Raw genomic sequence first — 16,539 nt, 5'->3', positions numbered from 1 at the left:
AACACTATCATCTGCTTTAGAGAACTGATTATCACAAAAATGAAACCAGCAAAACAAAACTGTCTCTACAAAACAAATTTATTATATTGAGCTACACAGAAAAGGTTTTTTTTGTGCAAGAAAATCCACTGCAGGTTGCAATGTTATATTACACTGCAGTACTCAGCTGGGAGAACAAGTTGTGAGGAGGACAAAACCCTAAATCCTGTGGTCACAATGGCTTCTGCAGAGCAGATATTAAGTAACAGTGATATTGCAGCACAGGAACTTTTCTTCCTGACTGTTAATTCAGCCCCTGCTCTGGCTGGGACCTGGTAAATGACGTAGCTTACTTGAACTACATTGCAAAAACTGAGCAGTAACCTAAGGGTACAGTACAAATCCAAGAAGGGCTATGACCATTCCTCTAGAGAAGCTGCAAAAATGAAGCTCCTTTGAGCTTTCCACAGTGATGTGGATTAGCTGTTCTTCCATAAATGTGTGTGGTGTTAGGTGTTATCACCAAAAGGAATTTCTAATGTAAGGACACACTAATGTCACATTATACTTAAATCAATTATAGTTTGCTGACAGAAGTAGGTTTAAAAAAAAAAAAAGAAAGCCAGGTAACATGAGCAATGCAAGATTATGTAACTGGCATTTTGAATTCTTCTCACTATGTCTTTTCTTAAAGTATGAAGTGATTAGCAAAACATCAACATATGTTCTCCAACAGATTAATATATAATCTGAGCTGTTTGGAAAAAAACTTTTGTATTTCCCTGAGCTGAGAACTAAGGCCATAAACAAATGGCTCTAAGACAAAAAATGAAGTACCACTACATATTAAAAAAAAAAAAATTTAAAAAATCTATCTATTTAAGGAAGACACTTGATGTGAAACTAAGCATGCAAAATGAATTAGGGGGAAAAAAGGCCTAAAATTGCCCCCCAGAGCTTTGAAGCAGCTATTTGCAACAGAAATTAGAAACAGCTCTTTAAAAATAAAATCATGAACATATTCGAAAACTAAAGAGAAAATGAATTAATGAAGTAAAGCAATTTATGTCTTTCCTGCTTCTCCCAGCTCCTTTAAAGAGAGCAGGGCAATGCTGTGACATTCTGCAATAAAAGTTATTTCCCTCTCATGCCATCCCTCTTTTCCCTTCACACCAGGAGCAGGTGATTTCATGACATGCCCAGGAAAGAACTGATCTTCAGTCTTTTGTATTACATTTGTTGGGCTATAAATTTATGTTTATCTGATAACAACAAGAGTGCAAAGTTACAGATCCTTTCAGGTAACCTTTACCTAGGACAAGCTATCACTTCAGTTAATGAGAAGTCATTCTGGGAAATGGCTTCTGATCCCTTTTCCCCTCCAGCATTATTATCTGTGAAACACCAGAGGGCAATTCAGTATCTCATAATTGTTTTTTGACAACTATCATCAACTAATGCAATTAATTTTTACTCAGCAGCACCTTATTTTGAATACTGATTTTGCATCTGTGGATGACATTGCCACAGGATAAAAACCTGTGCAGTTCCAGCACACAACCTTACGTTACTGGAGATTGCCCTAAAGCAAGAAGTTATAATTCTGTTACTAATGCAAACATAAACAGAATGTTATCTCTTCTCAACAGTTCACGTTTCTTTGTGCACAAGTTTTAGAAATAATTAGCTATATTACTATTATTTCAGGGCAATCTATGAAAAAACAGTAGAAAGTAAGCTACAAGAGAGCTATTCCTCAAGGGAATGACTTGACCACTTCAATTCTTCATCAGGCACTTCCTTCAAAAATATTCCACAAGCAACTACAGCCTATCAGCATATTGATCACTGCTGCCTTCAGATCCCACACTGCAAGAAATCTGCAAACAACCCTTCTAAAAGTTCTCAAAGAGCCAACTTCACTGATAAATGTCCTGTCTGTTAGGAAATCTCTGCATTTTCACACTCAGCCAAAGTAAGGATCAGGTCTAACTTCCAGCTCAGTGTAAGAACTTACAGTCTCAAATCTATGGGCTTCTGTACTGAAATGAAACAGAAACAAGCAGGGCACTGATGTCCCACCATGGAAAAGGGATTCTACCCTGCAGGATTTTCTGGTTTGAAACTGAGAGAAGTGGCTGATGATGAAAAGTTCTGCCTATGAGACACACAGAAGTGTGAGAGTAACTGTCACTGCAGCCAAGGAGGGCAACTTTCTGCAGACAGGGGAAAAAGATCTGTGGACAAACACACAGGCATTTATCAAGGGAGAACACCAATTACTTACCTGCGACTCTTCATCCTTCAGTGGCCGCTGTGGAGTCTGCTTAGCATCAGACAATTCATCTGAAGATTCGTTTTTTCTTTTCTGCTTCTTGCCCAGTGTGATGATCAGCTTTCTGTCAGAAACAAAACCCCAGCCCCTGAGTGAATGCAGTACACCAGTGTGTGTAACTTCAGGAGCAAATCACTAGCAACTCCCATATTCTCAACATAAAACTCAGCCAGCACCACTGTCTGAAAAATGAGCAATAGGTCTCAAATACCTTACAGCAGACAGTACTGTTCACTAGTGTTAGTGAGCTTCTCTACAGTTACCTTGCTATAACAAACCTCTAATTATCATATACATTTTAAATCTTTACACAAGAAACAGAAATAAAAAATCCAACATTTAAACCAACTGACAGTGGTAAACTATACATAGTTAGCAGAAATATAATCTGCAGATGACAACACTAAATGATTAATCATAAAAAATTTACCACTGCAAAATGTAGCTTCCCTTACTTTTACTTAGAAAAAGTAAAATTAACTGTGAAGAACAATCTGAAAATCACCCAAAGCTATCTGACATGCAAAACTTTTATGCTTAAATAAGTTACTCAATGATAAAAATAAGGGAATTGAACAAGTCTTTTTTTGTCCTTAGGAAAAAAAAAAGCTATCCAAAATCTGATAGTTTTATCTGTAAGTAATCTTAGAACCTATCAGAGTATGTTAAGAACCACCATTGTGCTGAATAAATTAGTTAAATTCTAATGAAAAAGCACCAATTATTCCTCTCTTTGGATTTAAAAATTACACTGTAAATCATCAGATTTGTTTCTAACTAAAGAGTGTAAAAATATTTTTCCATATTTGAAATGTGCCAAATACACTACTTTAAATGTGTTTACAGTGGCATAATTGTAGAATGATAAACTATTCAAGAAAATCACAGACAGAGAGATGTCCTAAAATATATATTTCATATGGTCTTTTATGATCAGATCTGTAACAGAAAATGAGGAGAGTGTTCCAGTATACAAGTGCTTCTGCCATGTTACAAACAAATTAAGCACAAGATTTTAGTCTTTATACAGACAATACAAGTTATTTTCCAGCAATATAACATCAAATAAACTGGCCACCTGATGAAAACAATATTGGTGAGAATATAATGGTTGAAACACAACTCATTTACTTCTCTTTGCAAGTGTTCAAACAAGAGAACACATAAATATTTACTATGTCCAGACTAACAGCTCACATGGAACACAAGCATGTTAAATTACCAAAACATTATGGAAAGTTTAAGCAGCATTGCTTACAAAAGACTGCAGGTATAACTTCAGGGGCAAGGAATATTTGCATGGCTCTTCAATATTTAATCACTATGTATGTTCAGTGGAAAGGCTAAAATGGGGTTTTTTCCACTCCAATTTTTTTTCACTTTTAGCACAAAGTGAACAGCACTGATGGATGCAGGTTGAAATGAAGTTGCAGTCAGCATAATCACAGAGCTGCTTTTTCACAAGTAAATTCTGGTGCTTGGCTTTTCATTAGGTGTTCTCAGTTTAATTATTACTGAGAAAACATGTTTCATAATCACAGGAAATAATTTCAGCAATGAACACACTGGTTTCCCTACTGACTTCAAGGTTAGTTTGAGTATTTTTTCCCCTCACTTTTCAAGCTCTGATTAGGAATCATCTTTCTTTTTTGTCTTGGTTTTTATTTTAAGACTTGTATTCTTGGGTATTTGTCCAATATGACACTTTCTAGTGATGGACTTGGATAATCGCTTTTTCCATTTTTATCTCACTTTGTTTCATAAAATTTAAGTGTTACATTAGCACTTGTCACTAATATGTCAAATCAGCTAATATATTCCAAAATGATGCAGACAAGGCACATTGTGATTGACCTTCTGAAATTGTTGTTAAAAGGAATTCTGGATGCTAAAATTTAACATGCATTTAAAGGGAAAGCTGGTAAACTTATGAGTGAGAATTTCCTGTAAGATCATTCATGAAACAATATCCACCCCACCAAGCCCGTGATTTGCACCTTTCGGGTCTGGAAAAATGGTAGGAAATATCAATATATGTTTTCCCTGCTCTTAAATTCTTTCAAAGAAAAAGGATAACTGAAAGTTCTTTAATCAAGCAAGTGTTAAGATGTAAGTCAAGCTGGAAGAGGTCTCAGGAAGACCTGTGGTCCCTACTTAAGGCCCTTCAGAGTTCTTTTATGTTGCTCAGCCCAGTTAAGTTCCACTTATCTCCAAGGCTGACAGCTGGTAGGTACCTGGGCAATCTGTTGCAAATTTTGATCCTCTTTTGTGAAATGGTAGATTAAAACAATTCCTAAATGCATGCTGCTGTGTTAAATATTTGTATCTGTGCACCCACAGCTCATTCTCACTTCATGCACTACTGTTTACTATTTTAGGCTCAAGGGTCCTTTAGTATTCAAGAACCACGGTATTAAGGGATATAGGGTTTCTATGGGCTCTAGTGCATCCACTGAATAGCTGAGGATTTTAAGGACCTTCTGTTTTAGAACATGGGCTATTATTTTGTGATTAGACTGCTCTAGCTACATCTTTCCTTGCATATTTGTTCCCCTCCTTTTCTTAGTTTTAGTCCCTCCTTGGGTTCACCTCTTGCTCTGCCCCTGCACCTTACACACAATATTCCATTTGTCAGCCTTTGTATCTTTGAGCGTGCACTCCCTACCCCCAGTACTTCACAAGCTTCTCCCTGAAATTTTCTGCACATCTCTGCATGCTGCAGATCAGAATGTTTCTTCCTCTATATGGATATGGTGCCAATGACAGGAACAAATGCAGTTTTACTTCTTTCTGATCCAGTGCCCAGAATCACAATGCTCCTCGCTATCAGAAGTTGCTGAACAACAGTATGGTGCTAAAGTCATACATTTCTATCAGTAAAAATGCAATCTGCTCATATTTTGGCCAAAAACTTCTAAAAAAAATCTGCTATGTGAAAACAATGATTTTCAGAAGCTTGTAAACTGGATCAATTCTGTGAGAAATTTTCATTGAGCGAACAAGTTCTCTTGCCAGTTTATAAATTTCTGCATGAAAGCATAAAGATCCTTGGCTAAAATCCCTTTTTCCACCCTGAAACAAACTGTTCTGAACAGAAACTATCTATTCTGTTTCTATGAAAAGTTAACAGCACACTGTAGACATGGAATAAATAATATCACCAGACTCCACTCCAATTTCACTTTCTCTTGCCTTTTTCAATTCACATTTATCTTATTACATAACAACTATAAATATTTCAACAATTAGATGGTGTAGATTTCTTCATTACATATTTTCTTCTTCTATAATTATAAACTAAAGATGTTGAGAACTTAACTAAGATGTTGAGAAACTTACACCACAAATAACGTTTAAAAAGAAGATTTCTCATGAGCCAGTATTACTTCTGATCCTTAGCACAGGACTCCTACCATGCTTTAGAGCTATCAATAACCACTATTTAAAGAGCATTGCAACTTCTTTCTTACAACCGAAAACCAGTAAGAATGCGCTCCATTCCCCTTCTGTTTCATAGCAGGGAACATGATGGAAACACTGTCAGTACTCTGAACAGCTTTAAAGTGATAAACACTTTCCAAAACCTCCAAAGAATGAAAAAGGAAATATTAAAGAGGATAGGAAGAAAAAGGCAGCAAATGCGTATTAGGCACGTCAGGAATAGGAAGTACAGCTGGCCTTTAAAACATCATTCTACTTCAATTTTCCCAAAACAGAAAACACCAAGTAACTAATTAGTGTCCAGAGTCACCACTCAGATATTATCATTTGTAGCCAAAGCACTTTGTTAAATTACTAACAATAAAACTCCTACATTATCAACAGTATTAGCAATTCTTTATCACTAGAAACTTTGCTAAAAATATAAAGTAGAAGTTTCCTTGACAAGATACTGTAGCCTCTTGAATGAGAGTTCATTTGCTGGTATAAAACTATTTTCTCTTATCCTTTTCTATGTTTAATAAATAATACTAACACAGTAATATTAGCCTCAGTTGTATTTCAAATTAATAACTTCTGGACTGTGCACAGATTTTAAAACACTCCTAATAGTCTTGTTGGAACCATCAGTCAGTTCCAACTCACACTACATTGAAACACTTATGCCAAATAGCAAACAAAATGACATCCCAGAAGGATGACCAAACCTTGAATTTATTGCCATTTTAATTAGACTCAGTTAATGACCTTAACAGATCCAAGAGAACTCAAGATTCAGCGAGCACCCCTCCTTTGTGAGCACAGAGCTGTTCCCCACCCAGCACCTGCCTGGCTGGCAGGGACCAGGGCACAGTGCCAGCTAATGGGGACAATGCTGGTGAACAGGGGACAGTGCCAGTTAATGGGGACAATGTTGGTGAACAGGGGACAATGCCAGTTAATGGGGACAATGTTGGTGAACAGGGGACAATGCCAGCTAATGGGGACTATGTTGGTGAACAGGGCACAGTGCCAGTTAATGGGGACTATGTTGGTGAACAGGGGACAGTGCCAGTTAATGGGGACAATGTTGGTGAACAGGGGACAGTGCCAGTTAATGGGGACTATGTTGGGGAACAGGGGACAGTGCCAGTTAATGGGGACAATGTTGGTGAACAGGGGACAGTGCCAGTTAATGGGGACTATGTTGGGGAACAGGGGACAGTGCCAGCTAATGGGGACAGTGTTGGTGAACAGGGGACAGTGCCAGTTAATGGGGACAATGCTGGTGAACAGGGGACAGTGCCAGCTAATGGGGACAATGTTGGTGAACAGGGGACAGTGCCAGCTAATGGGGACTATGTTGGTGAACAGGGGACAGTGCCAGTTAATGGGGACAATGTTGGTGAACAGGGGACAGTGCCAGTTAATGGGGACAATGCTGGTGAACAGGGGACAGTGCCAATTAATGGGGACAATGTTGGTGAACAGGGGACAATGCCAGCCCCTGCCCTGGGAGATGCCAGCTGGAGGCACCTCCCCAGCACCAGTGCAGAGATCCAGCTCCTCCCCAGCCCTCTCCCCATGGCTCCTGAGGCAGCCCCTGTGTTTATAAGGGTTTCAAACCATCTTAACACTATCAGATCAACAAGCAAAGATTATCTGTCAGGGTGCTGGGTTTTAAGACTGCTTGTTAAGAGTATTTGTGAGACCTGCTTGGAGGTACAAGGCAACAAGGACAGTCACTCATTTCAGCAGTGCACAGCATCACATCCCACTTGCTGGATTCATTGCTACATAATTCAAGGATTAATGAACAAAATCCACCAGGGCTCTTTTAACACATGCAATAATACAGCCATTTCTGGCAGCAGCTTTGAACTGAAGGACTACCACTCTGACTCAAGCATTTGTAAATTGAGTTCTTAGAATTTGGGGGACTTATTTATTTAAACTATGCAGTGATTAAGAAAAAAGAAATTACCTAAATGTATTCAACTGATATTGTCCTTTACATCACCAGTGCAGAGCTGTTGCTTTTCATCAGGGCTGTGATATTTAATTTTATGTTTGAGTAGGTGGGAATACGTTGAGAGCTATAAAACCTAAATGCCAATCTACTTTTTTGAACAAGAGAATGTTCACAAATTCATAATTCTTCACATCAAGTGGTAAGAAGTAGACTTTTTAGATTAAATATGCATCACCTTAGATGGAAGAAGTAGAATCAATTAGAAAGAGCTTATAAATAGAAACAAGGTCTATGCAAAAATATGAAAGGGTTTAAATAGATTCCTAAATGTCAACACACCTTGGTAAATAGCCAGGACACAAAAAGTGGTTCTGCTGTCTGTAGAATAATTGTAAAGCAAATTTTCAAGAATTAACTTATTCAGAAATCAGTGCATAAAGCAAATTAGTCTACTTACTTTGGTAATACTAAATATATTATACATACATTCTTCTAGCAATAACATTATAAGGGTATGACAGAAATTATTATTAATATAATTTAGTCATTTATCTTCACCAATTCTTATGGCACAGAAACTTTGCTAACCACAGAACCCAGTTCTAATGGACCTGACTGAAATTAATAAGCATTATTTCTCTGTCTTCACAGCTCCAAAAAATAAAATCTTACCCCTCACCTTTAGAAATAAACTACAGCCTGCCTAGAAGTAGCCGCCAGCAATTTTTAACTGGCACTGATAAATTAGAATGAATTGTGCTATAAATCTGTGTATATACAGATCTCAGAGCATCACGAAGGAAAATATAAACAGTTAACATGAAGCCACCAAACACAAGCTGATTGTCTGAGCAGCAAAAACCAGGAACTCTTTAAAGACCATGCTGCCCCTAAATCTAGACACCGTAGCTAAAACTCATCTCAATCCCAGATGAGGGCTACTCAATTTCAGTAAAAGCTGGGCTGTATTACCATTTAAAGCACTTTTCTTTTTTAACTGATGGCTATCAGACAATTTTATCAAGGTCTGTTCAGCAATTACTGCTCCAGCTCTACAGTTCAACTGTAGCTCTGAAAATCCTCGTTCAGAGCAACCCAGACCTTGCTACACAGAATAAAGCCCTGGAAGAGGTCAAAGTCTATGATCACAATCTAAATAAGAGTTTGCTGTTTGAGTTCTGGGCTACAGAGGGTACAGCTGTGCTCTTACTGAACAGGCTGTGTTTGTTGGGAGCAGAGATATGAAAGACCAGATTAAAACTGTTTCTCAAACGTTTCTAAAAAGGAAAAAAAAAAATCAATATATTTGTTACAGTTTCAGAGCACTCAGCTGTGTGTTGGCCTGCAAATATGAACAGGAGTCACCCAAAACATACATGTGACTTCAGATCTTCTCAAACACACCCAACTCTGCATCACCTCCTGCATTGCTCTGCCACTCCAAATCCAAACTGAAGCAACAGATTTAAGAGTTCCTGGAAGTTAAATGAGTTTGCTATAGAAAACCCTGACTGAAAAGAAATTTATTCATCTGGGATGGACATATTGCAGCAGACCTCCTAAAATGGAACAGCAGATGCACCCAAACAAATTCTCTACTACTGTTAAAAAGGTATATTTATCTTTTTTTTTTTAATTGTAAAACTTTACTGGTTTCAAGGTTTCACTCACAACTGTATTGCTTGCAAAAAAATAGTTCATAATGGCTTCTAACAGTTGGGAATTGTTTGCTTATCTTTTTAAATTATGAGGGGACTTCAGGTTTTGCTTTCTGATTAAATGTAAGAAATGCCATATATACAAATATGTATACATATTTACATTATAAAGTTTTTCTTATTACTGATTGAAAGAAAAAAAAAATTATTTTTTATCCCATTTTAAACAGATCTCAAAAATCTTTCCATCCAAAGAGAAAAAACCATTTTCATTGAACTGAGATCTTCCCTTCCCTTCCAATAAAGCTCTTGTTTTTTACAGGTATTATTTTAGCATAGTAAAATTTTCTCCCAAGATTCAGTCAAAGTTTATTTTAAGGTAATGAGAAAAATCAATGGAGCAACCCACACGCTTAAAAACCCAGTCCTATTTTGACTTAATGATTCCAAGGATGTGCTTAGGTTCATTAAGAAATATTTTTTAAGAACAGAAGATAGGACAAAACCTTTACCAGAGCTGTTTAGTCTTCTAAACTCCTTATTCTTTAATTTTAGTTTTCTCTGAATAAAAAAAAAATTATTAATCACAAAATTTTTTGAACCACGCTTGAAAAGACAAGTATAGTGATGTAGTAATTATTCTGCTGCAATATCAGCAGTTACATTTGCATAGAAAGCAGGGCTGCTAAGATTATTCTTTTAAAAAATCAAGGCCTTATTGCAATTGCTGCTCTGCAAAATCCCTGGGGTATTCCTTGCTTAGCAGTTATTATTTTATGTATTTATATCAATAATATACAATAGTGTTAATTCAACACAACACATTAATCTGTTTAGATACAAAAATGAAGTATCTTGATGACTCAAAGCATTTGATTTGCTGCTGTCCATCTAAATAAAATGGAATTCTGTGAATATGAATGGAAATCTGTAATATGTGGTGGTTCTAGAAGACTCTTCAGAGCTCCTTACTAGGACCTGACTGCTCCATCTTTAGCCATGTATCCTTCATAATGAAAGCAAGACCTGGCAGCATGACTAAGTTAGCAGAGAGCTACTGGGGCATTAGCTGATCAAACTGGTAACTAATGGGGACACAACCCTTCACAGCTTAATGCAAAATGATGAAACATTGACAATAATCAAATGGGAGCTCCTCTAGCAGCTTGCATGTACTCTGCATCAAACACAAACACCATTGTTAAAAACACAGTTTGAGAAATGTCTCTTTCTCAACTGCTGCCATCTGATGAAATCTTGAAAAGTGATCCTAGGTGATGTGCACAGCAAAGCACTTCACCAAGACAAAACTGAGTGCACAACCATAAATTGTAGGTAACAGTTTACTTTTTTTCATTTAAAAAAGTAAAAATGATGTTATTTTGGCAGGTTTTGTCAATTACCCACAAGAATGAATAAAAAGCACACTAAGGACAAACCACAAGGTTTCATGAAACTGACACTACCTGAACAACAGTGTAAGTTTTCTGATTAGACAGACCCACAAAACGTTTGTTACAGAACATAAGTAAATTCAGAAACATGAAAGTCAAATCAACTTGACAAAAGAACACATCTGAAATCCCACCTTAAATTAGATGGAGAAAAAAAGAAAAGGAAGCACTACTTGATGCTTACAAGCAGCATCATATCCCAACACATAAACAGAACAGAAAGAAATTAACACCAGGAAATGTCACGTTACGAATGAAGTTGGGTATAGAGCAGTAACCTTCAAACTACAGGGTAACTACTCAAAATTGTTTACTTCAAACATGTAAGAAAAGCACTGATCTCTACAAGAAAAAAGAAAACGCAGAGATATAGACTCATTAAAAGAACATTCATTTCTGCTCCAAACATTAAAATACACATATGGATATGAGACATTTAAATTTCAGAGATATGCCAGTTAATATTTCTGCTACTGCAAAAAGAGCACAGATTTATGAAACTAAAAATCAGACTGTAACTAAGATTTCTATTTCAAGTTCTGACTGACGTACTTAATACTGGAAATCACACACTCTCCTTAAAAGTAAACAGGCAACATAGGTTAGCTCTGGAGTCCCAAGATGAGCCAGTTCCTGAAACCCCAGGGGCACTCCAAAAGCTCCTCACCCTAAGGTATCCACCCTGCTTGACCCAGCTGAGTCTGCAAAATATTTAAGAGGGCAGATTAAATTGATATGAGTGAAGACTACAAAATTCTTATAATTTAATCTTCCAGTATGTGCTTTACTTTTGATATGAGTGATATCTGTAAGAATATTCTCTTGTCTACAAGTTCATTAAACTTCCAATTTCTCCCTGTGTAGTTTATCAAGCACACTGTATTGAAGCTACATGCCAAAATTGATAAAAACAGCATTTATAATCAGAATAACTCAGTTTGGAGTCAGAATGGATTACAAAGCAAGACAGAAGGTATTTCAGTCTATGCTTCAAAGTGAGTATAGAATATTTTAGAATCTGTATTTAAAATAATTCCTTTCAAAAGGACACTCCTACAGTGATTTTATCTAAAGAGAAAACAGAGCATTCTTGTTCCTGAATGAGAGAGTCCACACATGGACTTAATCAGGAAGAATTTTGTGTAGGCAGCAGAGGAGAACATTTCATTATCAGTAAGCAGTTTCCATTTTAATCAAGGATATACAGTCTGAAGAAAAGACAATGTTTTAATCTACTTACCCAATTTTTGTTTTCTCTTTAATTTTGGAAGAGGAACCAGTTTTCGGCTTTTTAGTCTCCTTATCCTTTGGTTTAGATTTAACTTTTCTACCCTTCTTTTCCTCTTTTCCTTCAGCTGAAACACTGGGGAAGTTTTCAGGGCTCATTACTCGTGGAATGTTTCTCTCTCCTCTCTCTTTTGCCTTTGCAATTGCTTCGGATATTATGCGATTCGCCTTCTCTTGTTTACTTTCCGAGTCTGTTTTTTTCTTCTGCTTCTTTTCAGACATTCCCCTCACCTGGGTATTCTGCAACTTAGTATATGATCCTGAACCATCAGTCTTCTTGGAAGGAGGCTGTAACAAGAAACAACAAGTAAATTAAATCCCCTTATTTTAAAGATCGAATGAAAAAGTGCAAACATTTTTGGTAAGGATACGCATTTTAAAAAAAATGTAACTGCCAGAGACTTATGTGGACACAAAAAATGAGGAATTCCATTTATACCACAGATTTGCGTGGGTTTCAAAATAACTACATCAATTGTTGGTTTTAAACAACCAATCCAAGTACTCAAAGTCAATAAAAATTATCCTTCTGAAATTCTCTCAGCCGTCTCTCCACCTCTGTAATGAAAGAAACCAATCTTTAACTTTTGCAGCATTCCCATACATTTGACACACACATCCAACACCTCCAGTAAAATATGAAAAAGCAAAGAGCTCCCAAACAGCATCAGTGTTTTGCCTTTGGTAGGACACCAGGACCACGGTTCCCCTAAAGCAGATGAATGATCTACAGGACTAACTCGGCGATGAACACAACAGATGCTCGAACAACACCAAGATTACAAACCAGACAAAAGATAAAACCAAAACTAAAATTACACATTATGGATATGGTCTATATCCATAAACGGATCAGAAAGCAGCGTTTCCTTTATTTAGATCAACATACACTCCATGCCTCGGATAAAAGACGTAACTTGTTTTTATCTTCGGGATTGAAATGCCCGTTTCCTGGACGCAGAATTGTTTACGGGGCTGATGAGCTTCTCCTGCAGCCAGCCAGAAGACATGTTTTTGCTTTCCTCCCCTCCCCCTTTGAGGAATGGAAAGAATTTCCTATTCAAACACAAAACCCCAGCAGATAACAGTTATGTTACGTTCTCACCCGTAAATGCGCCTCTGCCTAGAGCAGGAAGAAAAGCCACCAGGAATTTCCAAACACATTTTCTGGGCAAACCCCGCGCACTTCCCGGGATTCATGTTCTAGAGGAGCCTCATGGGCGGCGGGGGCGGGAGGCAGGGATGGGGCCGCTCCCGATGCCACCTTAAAGCCCCGGGGCTGGAACAAACAGCCGGACCCAGCTCGGGAACAGCTCAAGATGGCGATGCGGCTCCCGCAGCAGCAGCCAGTAATAAGGAAGGTTATTCAATCCCATTAGCCTTTTAGCCCAAAGAACCCCTCCTCCTCCCACTCATTCAGGCTCTCACTTACCCTTCCTCTCGGCCTCTTCACTGAAGACATTTTTGGCGTCAGACAAAGACTTGCCCTCCGCTTTTCCAGCACCCCCGGCAGTGCTCAGGAGAAAAGCATGGGGAGAAGATTGCTAAATGGCCTATTTAGCGAGCGGCAGCCGGGCCGCGCTCAGCCCTCCCCGAGCGCTCGCTCGCTTCAGCAGCATCCCCGCGCCCTGCCCGGCGCGCACCCGCCGCCCCCGGCCCGGCCCGGCCCCGCCGTGCGCGGAGCGCCGGATCCCAACAAAGCGCGGAAAGAAACGCACAAAGCATCAAAAGGCATCAGCGCCAATATTAGCGCTGGTTAGACCCGCTCCCCGCGGAACTAGGCCAGCAGATGGTGCTACCCGTCATTATTCCATTAGGCTCCACGTTTAACCCCCGCGGGGATCGGCTTTAACCCTTGCCGCTCCCCGCCCGCAGCGCCGCCCACAGCGGCTGCTCGCTCCCTGGAAAGCCGTGGGAACCGGGCGCTGTGTGCGCCGGGCCCGCTGCACCGCAAGCCTGCGGCTCCAGCCCCGCGGAGGGCACGGGGGGACAGCGGCCGAATCCCAGCCTCTGGCCTCACAAACAGATTTTGCTCTCCAATATACTTCTTGATTTTTTTTTTAATTATTTTTCTTGCATTTACTTCATTACTATACGATGGTAACAGTGACTATAAATCATTTGCTGACAGGCTTCCCTGCTTCCTACAGAAAATGGAAGAACTGCTGGGTTTTATCCCTCTGCCTCTGCCCAGACCTGCGGGACCCTGCGGTGGACACCTCCTGGGGACACGGCTCTCTGGTAAGCGCCTCTTCATTCCCAGGTTGGGTTAAAGTGCTATTTAAAAAAAATCAGACAAGTTTTAAAATATGTATTGTCAACATATCAAATAAAACCAAAAAGAAGATTGGGCTTTTTACAAGGTTATTAAAAAAAACAAGAAGCTTTTGACAGCATAGCTCCATCCTAGCAATACCCTTGATTCTCAAAAGCCCACTCAAGAAGAATGAAGAAAGATCGGGACTTGATTTCTCTTTTTCTCAATATATACATATACCTTCATTTTGCAAGATATATGTTTTTCCATAGAAAATTTAAAATATGGCAAAGATTTTGAGATTGTTAAGATTAGTCATTACTCTAAAAGGTAATTTCACTTCTATTTAAGATTAATTTCAAAATTAAGTTCCTTGTCCAGTAGAAACACTAGTAGCACAAATACTTTAAATTGATTATTTTTTTAACAATACCACTTAAATTCAAGGATATTTCTGTAAATATGCAGCAGCATCACAAGGACAATTACCACATTTTAATTTTACTTTTGAGAACTCTAGCCACGATGTTTCTATATTTTGCTTACAGTAACTACAGTAAATTACAGGGATTTATCTGTAAAAAGGGTGATTATTTCATACCTTGGTAAAGATGGTAACTAATCAACTATTTCACATTTTGAGATCAGCTAAACAAAAAAAAAAAAAAAATTCCTAATGTACCCTGGGTATCATTTTAGCTCTAAAAGCCAAATGCTACCAAAGCCAGTAGTGTTACATAGGTCATTGAACATTCCTGAGCCAGAAACAAACAAACAAAAAATGCTTAATAATTAAGTAGGTAATCCAGAAATGGTGGCTTTTTTGTTAATCCTTTTACAGCCTCTTTCTAGATATTTTATTCTCTTAAAACAAAGTTTTGTTGCTGCATTTTCTCAGAGCTCAAAGCTGCTTCCCAATTTATTCCTCAACAACATTTACTACACTCTTACTGTAGAACTGTGAGTATGCTGGCCGAGGCTCCTCTATGTTATAATTCCTCTGCGTCTTGCTCTGTACTATCCCTTCCGAGTTCTGTCTCCGGCACTGCACAAACATTAAGCTATTTGTTAGAAATCCCAGACCATGGGGTTTTTTAGATTTTGCTATGACATTTCTAACCACATGGAAATGACATTCATGAAGATGCAGGAAGGCACCAGCCAGCCATTCTAAGCCAAATAAATCTGTAATGAAACCTTCATCAAGAAAGTCACCATTGTCACAAAAACCAAAACTGGAAAGCAACACAAGTGTTTTGAGATTAGAACATGAAACATGCTTGCACTACAGAGGACAGGATCTGTGTGTACTTAGCAACAAAAGCCATTTAATCCAGCAGCTCTTTTATGCTGCTAATAATTTCATGATTTGAAAACATGCACAGCTATAAAATGATTGAACAGTTGTAAATCATCATGCACATGAAAACCATTTCAAAGGTTCTCGAGCATCTACCAGAAAAAGGGCAAAGCCTTTTGCAAGCTGCAAATACCCCTCCCCCTGAGTGAGACGGAACACAGATAAAACATCCTAAAGGAATATATCCTCTCACCAATGCCTCACAAACCTATTCCATCTAGAATAAGAGAATTTTTTAAATGACATACATATAGGTGAAGGTGGAAAGAAAAACCCTGAGGCCACGACGTATTTAAAACCTGAAGATTTTATTCAGGAAAATAGGTTTGTACTTTCACGATTGCGAAGATAATCATCCAAACATGAGCGAATGCAAAGCGATGCAATGTTGTCTTTTGAGCCTGCACAGAGGGAGCTCCAGGGTATCTGCTGCTGCTGCTAATGGCTTTGCCAAGCAGCAGCCGAGTGCAGGAAACAAGCGTCCTGTCAGTTCCCTGCAGCTCCACACAATCCTCTGGGCAGCAGGGAAATTGGCAGGAATCACCTCAAATTCACACCACTGCTGCTGCCTGCAAAAGCCATTAGCAGCAGCAGCAGGTCCGGGCCCTGGTGGTGCTCACACCGCAGAGCTGGCCCGAAAAACACTCAGGGAACAGATCAGACAACAGCTGTACAATTCCCCACACATGCCCTGATCCCCAGCCAGGGGAGCATCTTTTTGGCACTATCCAAGGGAATTTGACATGCTGTCTCACAGGAGTAGAAGTTATAACCTACACATATCTGAATGATTTCTTAGTTAAACAATGTAAAAGCA

General features: G+C 38.7%; 1 protein-coding gene across 5 annotated transcripts in view; it reads right to left on the bottom strand.

The window, feature by feature from the left end:
- The window catches only part of CHD9 (chromodomain helicase DNA binding protein 9), a 70,952-nt gene that overhangs the window by 39,062 nt on the left and 15,351 nt on the right, over positions 1 to 16,539 (bottom strand). For 3 of the 5 annotated variants that reach the window (XM_036390581.2, XM_036390584.2, XM_036390583.2), the window contains exons 2-3: positions 12,059 to 12,393; positions 2,267 to 2,378 (exon numbers count right to left, since the gene is read on the bottom strand). In XM_036390581.2, the coding sequence (XP_036246474.1) occupies positions 2,267 to 2,378; positions 12,059 to 12,393 (447 nt within the window). Of the gene's footprint in view, positions 1 to 2,266; positions 2,379 to 12,058; positions 12,394 to 13,210; positions 13,230 to 13,537; positions 13,858 to 16,539 lie in introns of those variants that run through there. The other 2 variants (XM_036390585.2, XM_036390586.2) reach the window with 2 other exon arrangements.

This window comes from Molothrus ater, chromosome 12 (genome assembly GCF_012460135.2).
Source record: "Molothrus ater isolate BHLD 08-10-18 breed brown headed cowbird chromosome 12, BPBGC_Mater_1.1, whole genome shotgun sequence".
In the NCBI taxonomy this organism is placed as follows: Eukaryota; Metazoa; Chordata; class Aves; order Passeriformes; family Icteridae; genus Molothrus; species Molothrus ater.
Note: the sequence above shows the minus strand (reverse complement) of the source record. Positions and strands in the feature narration are given on the sequence as shown.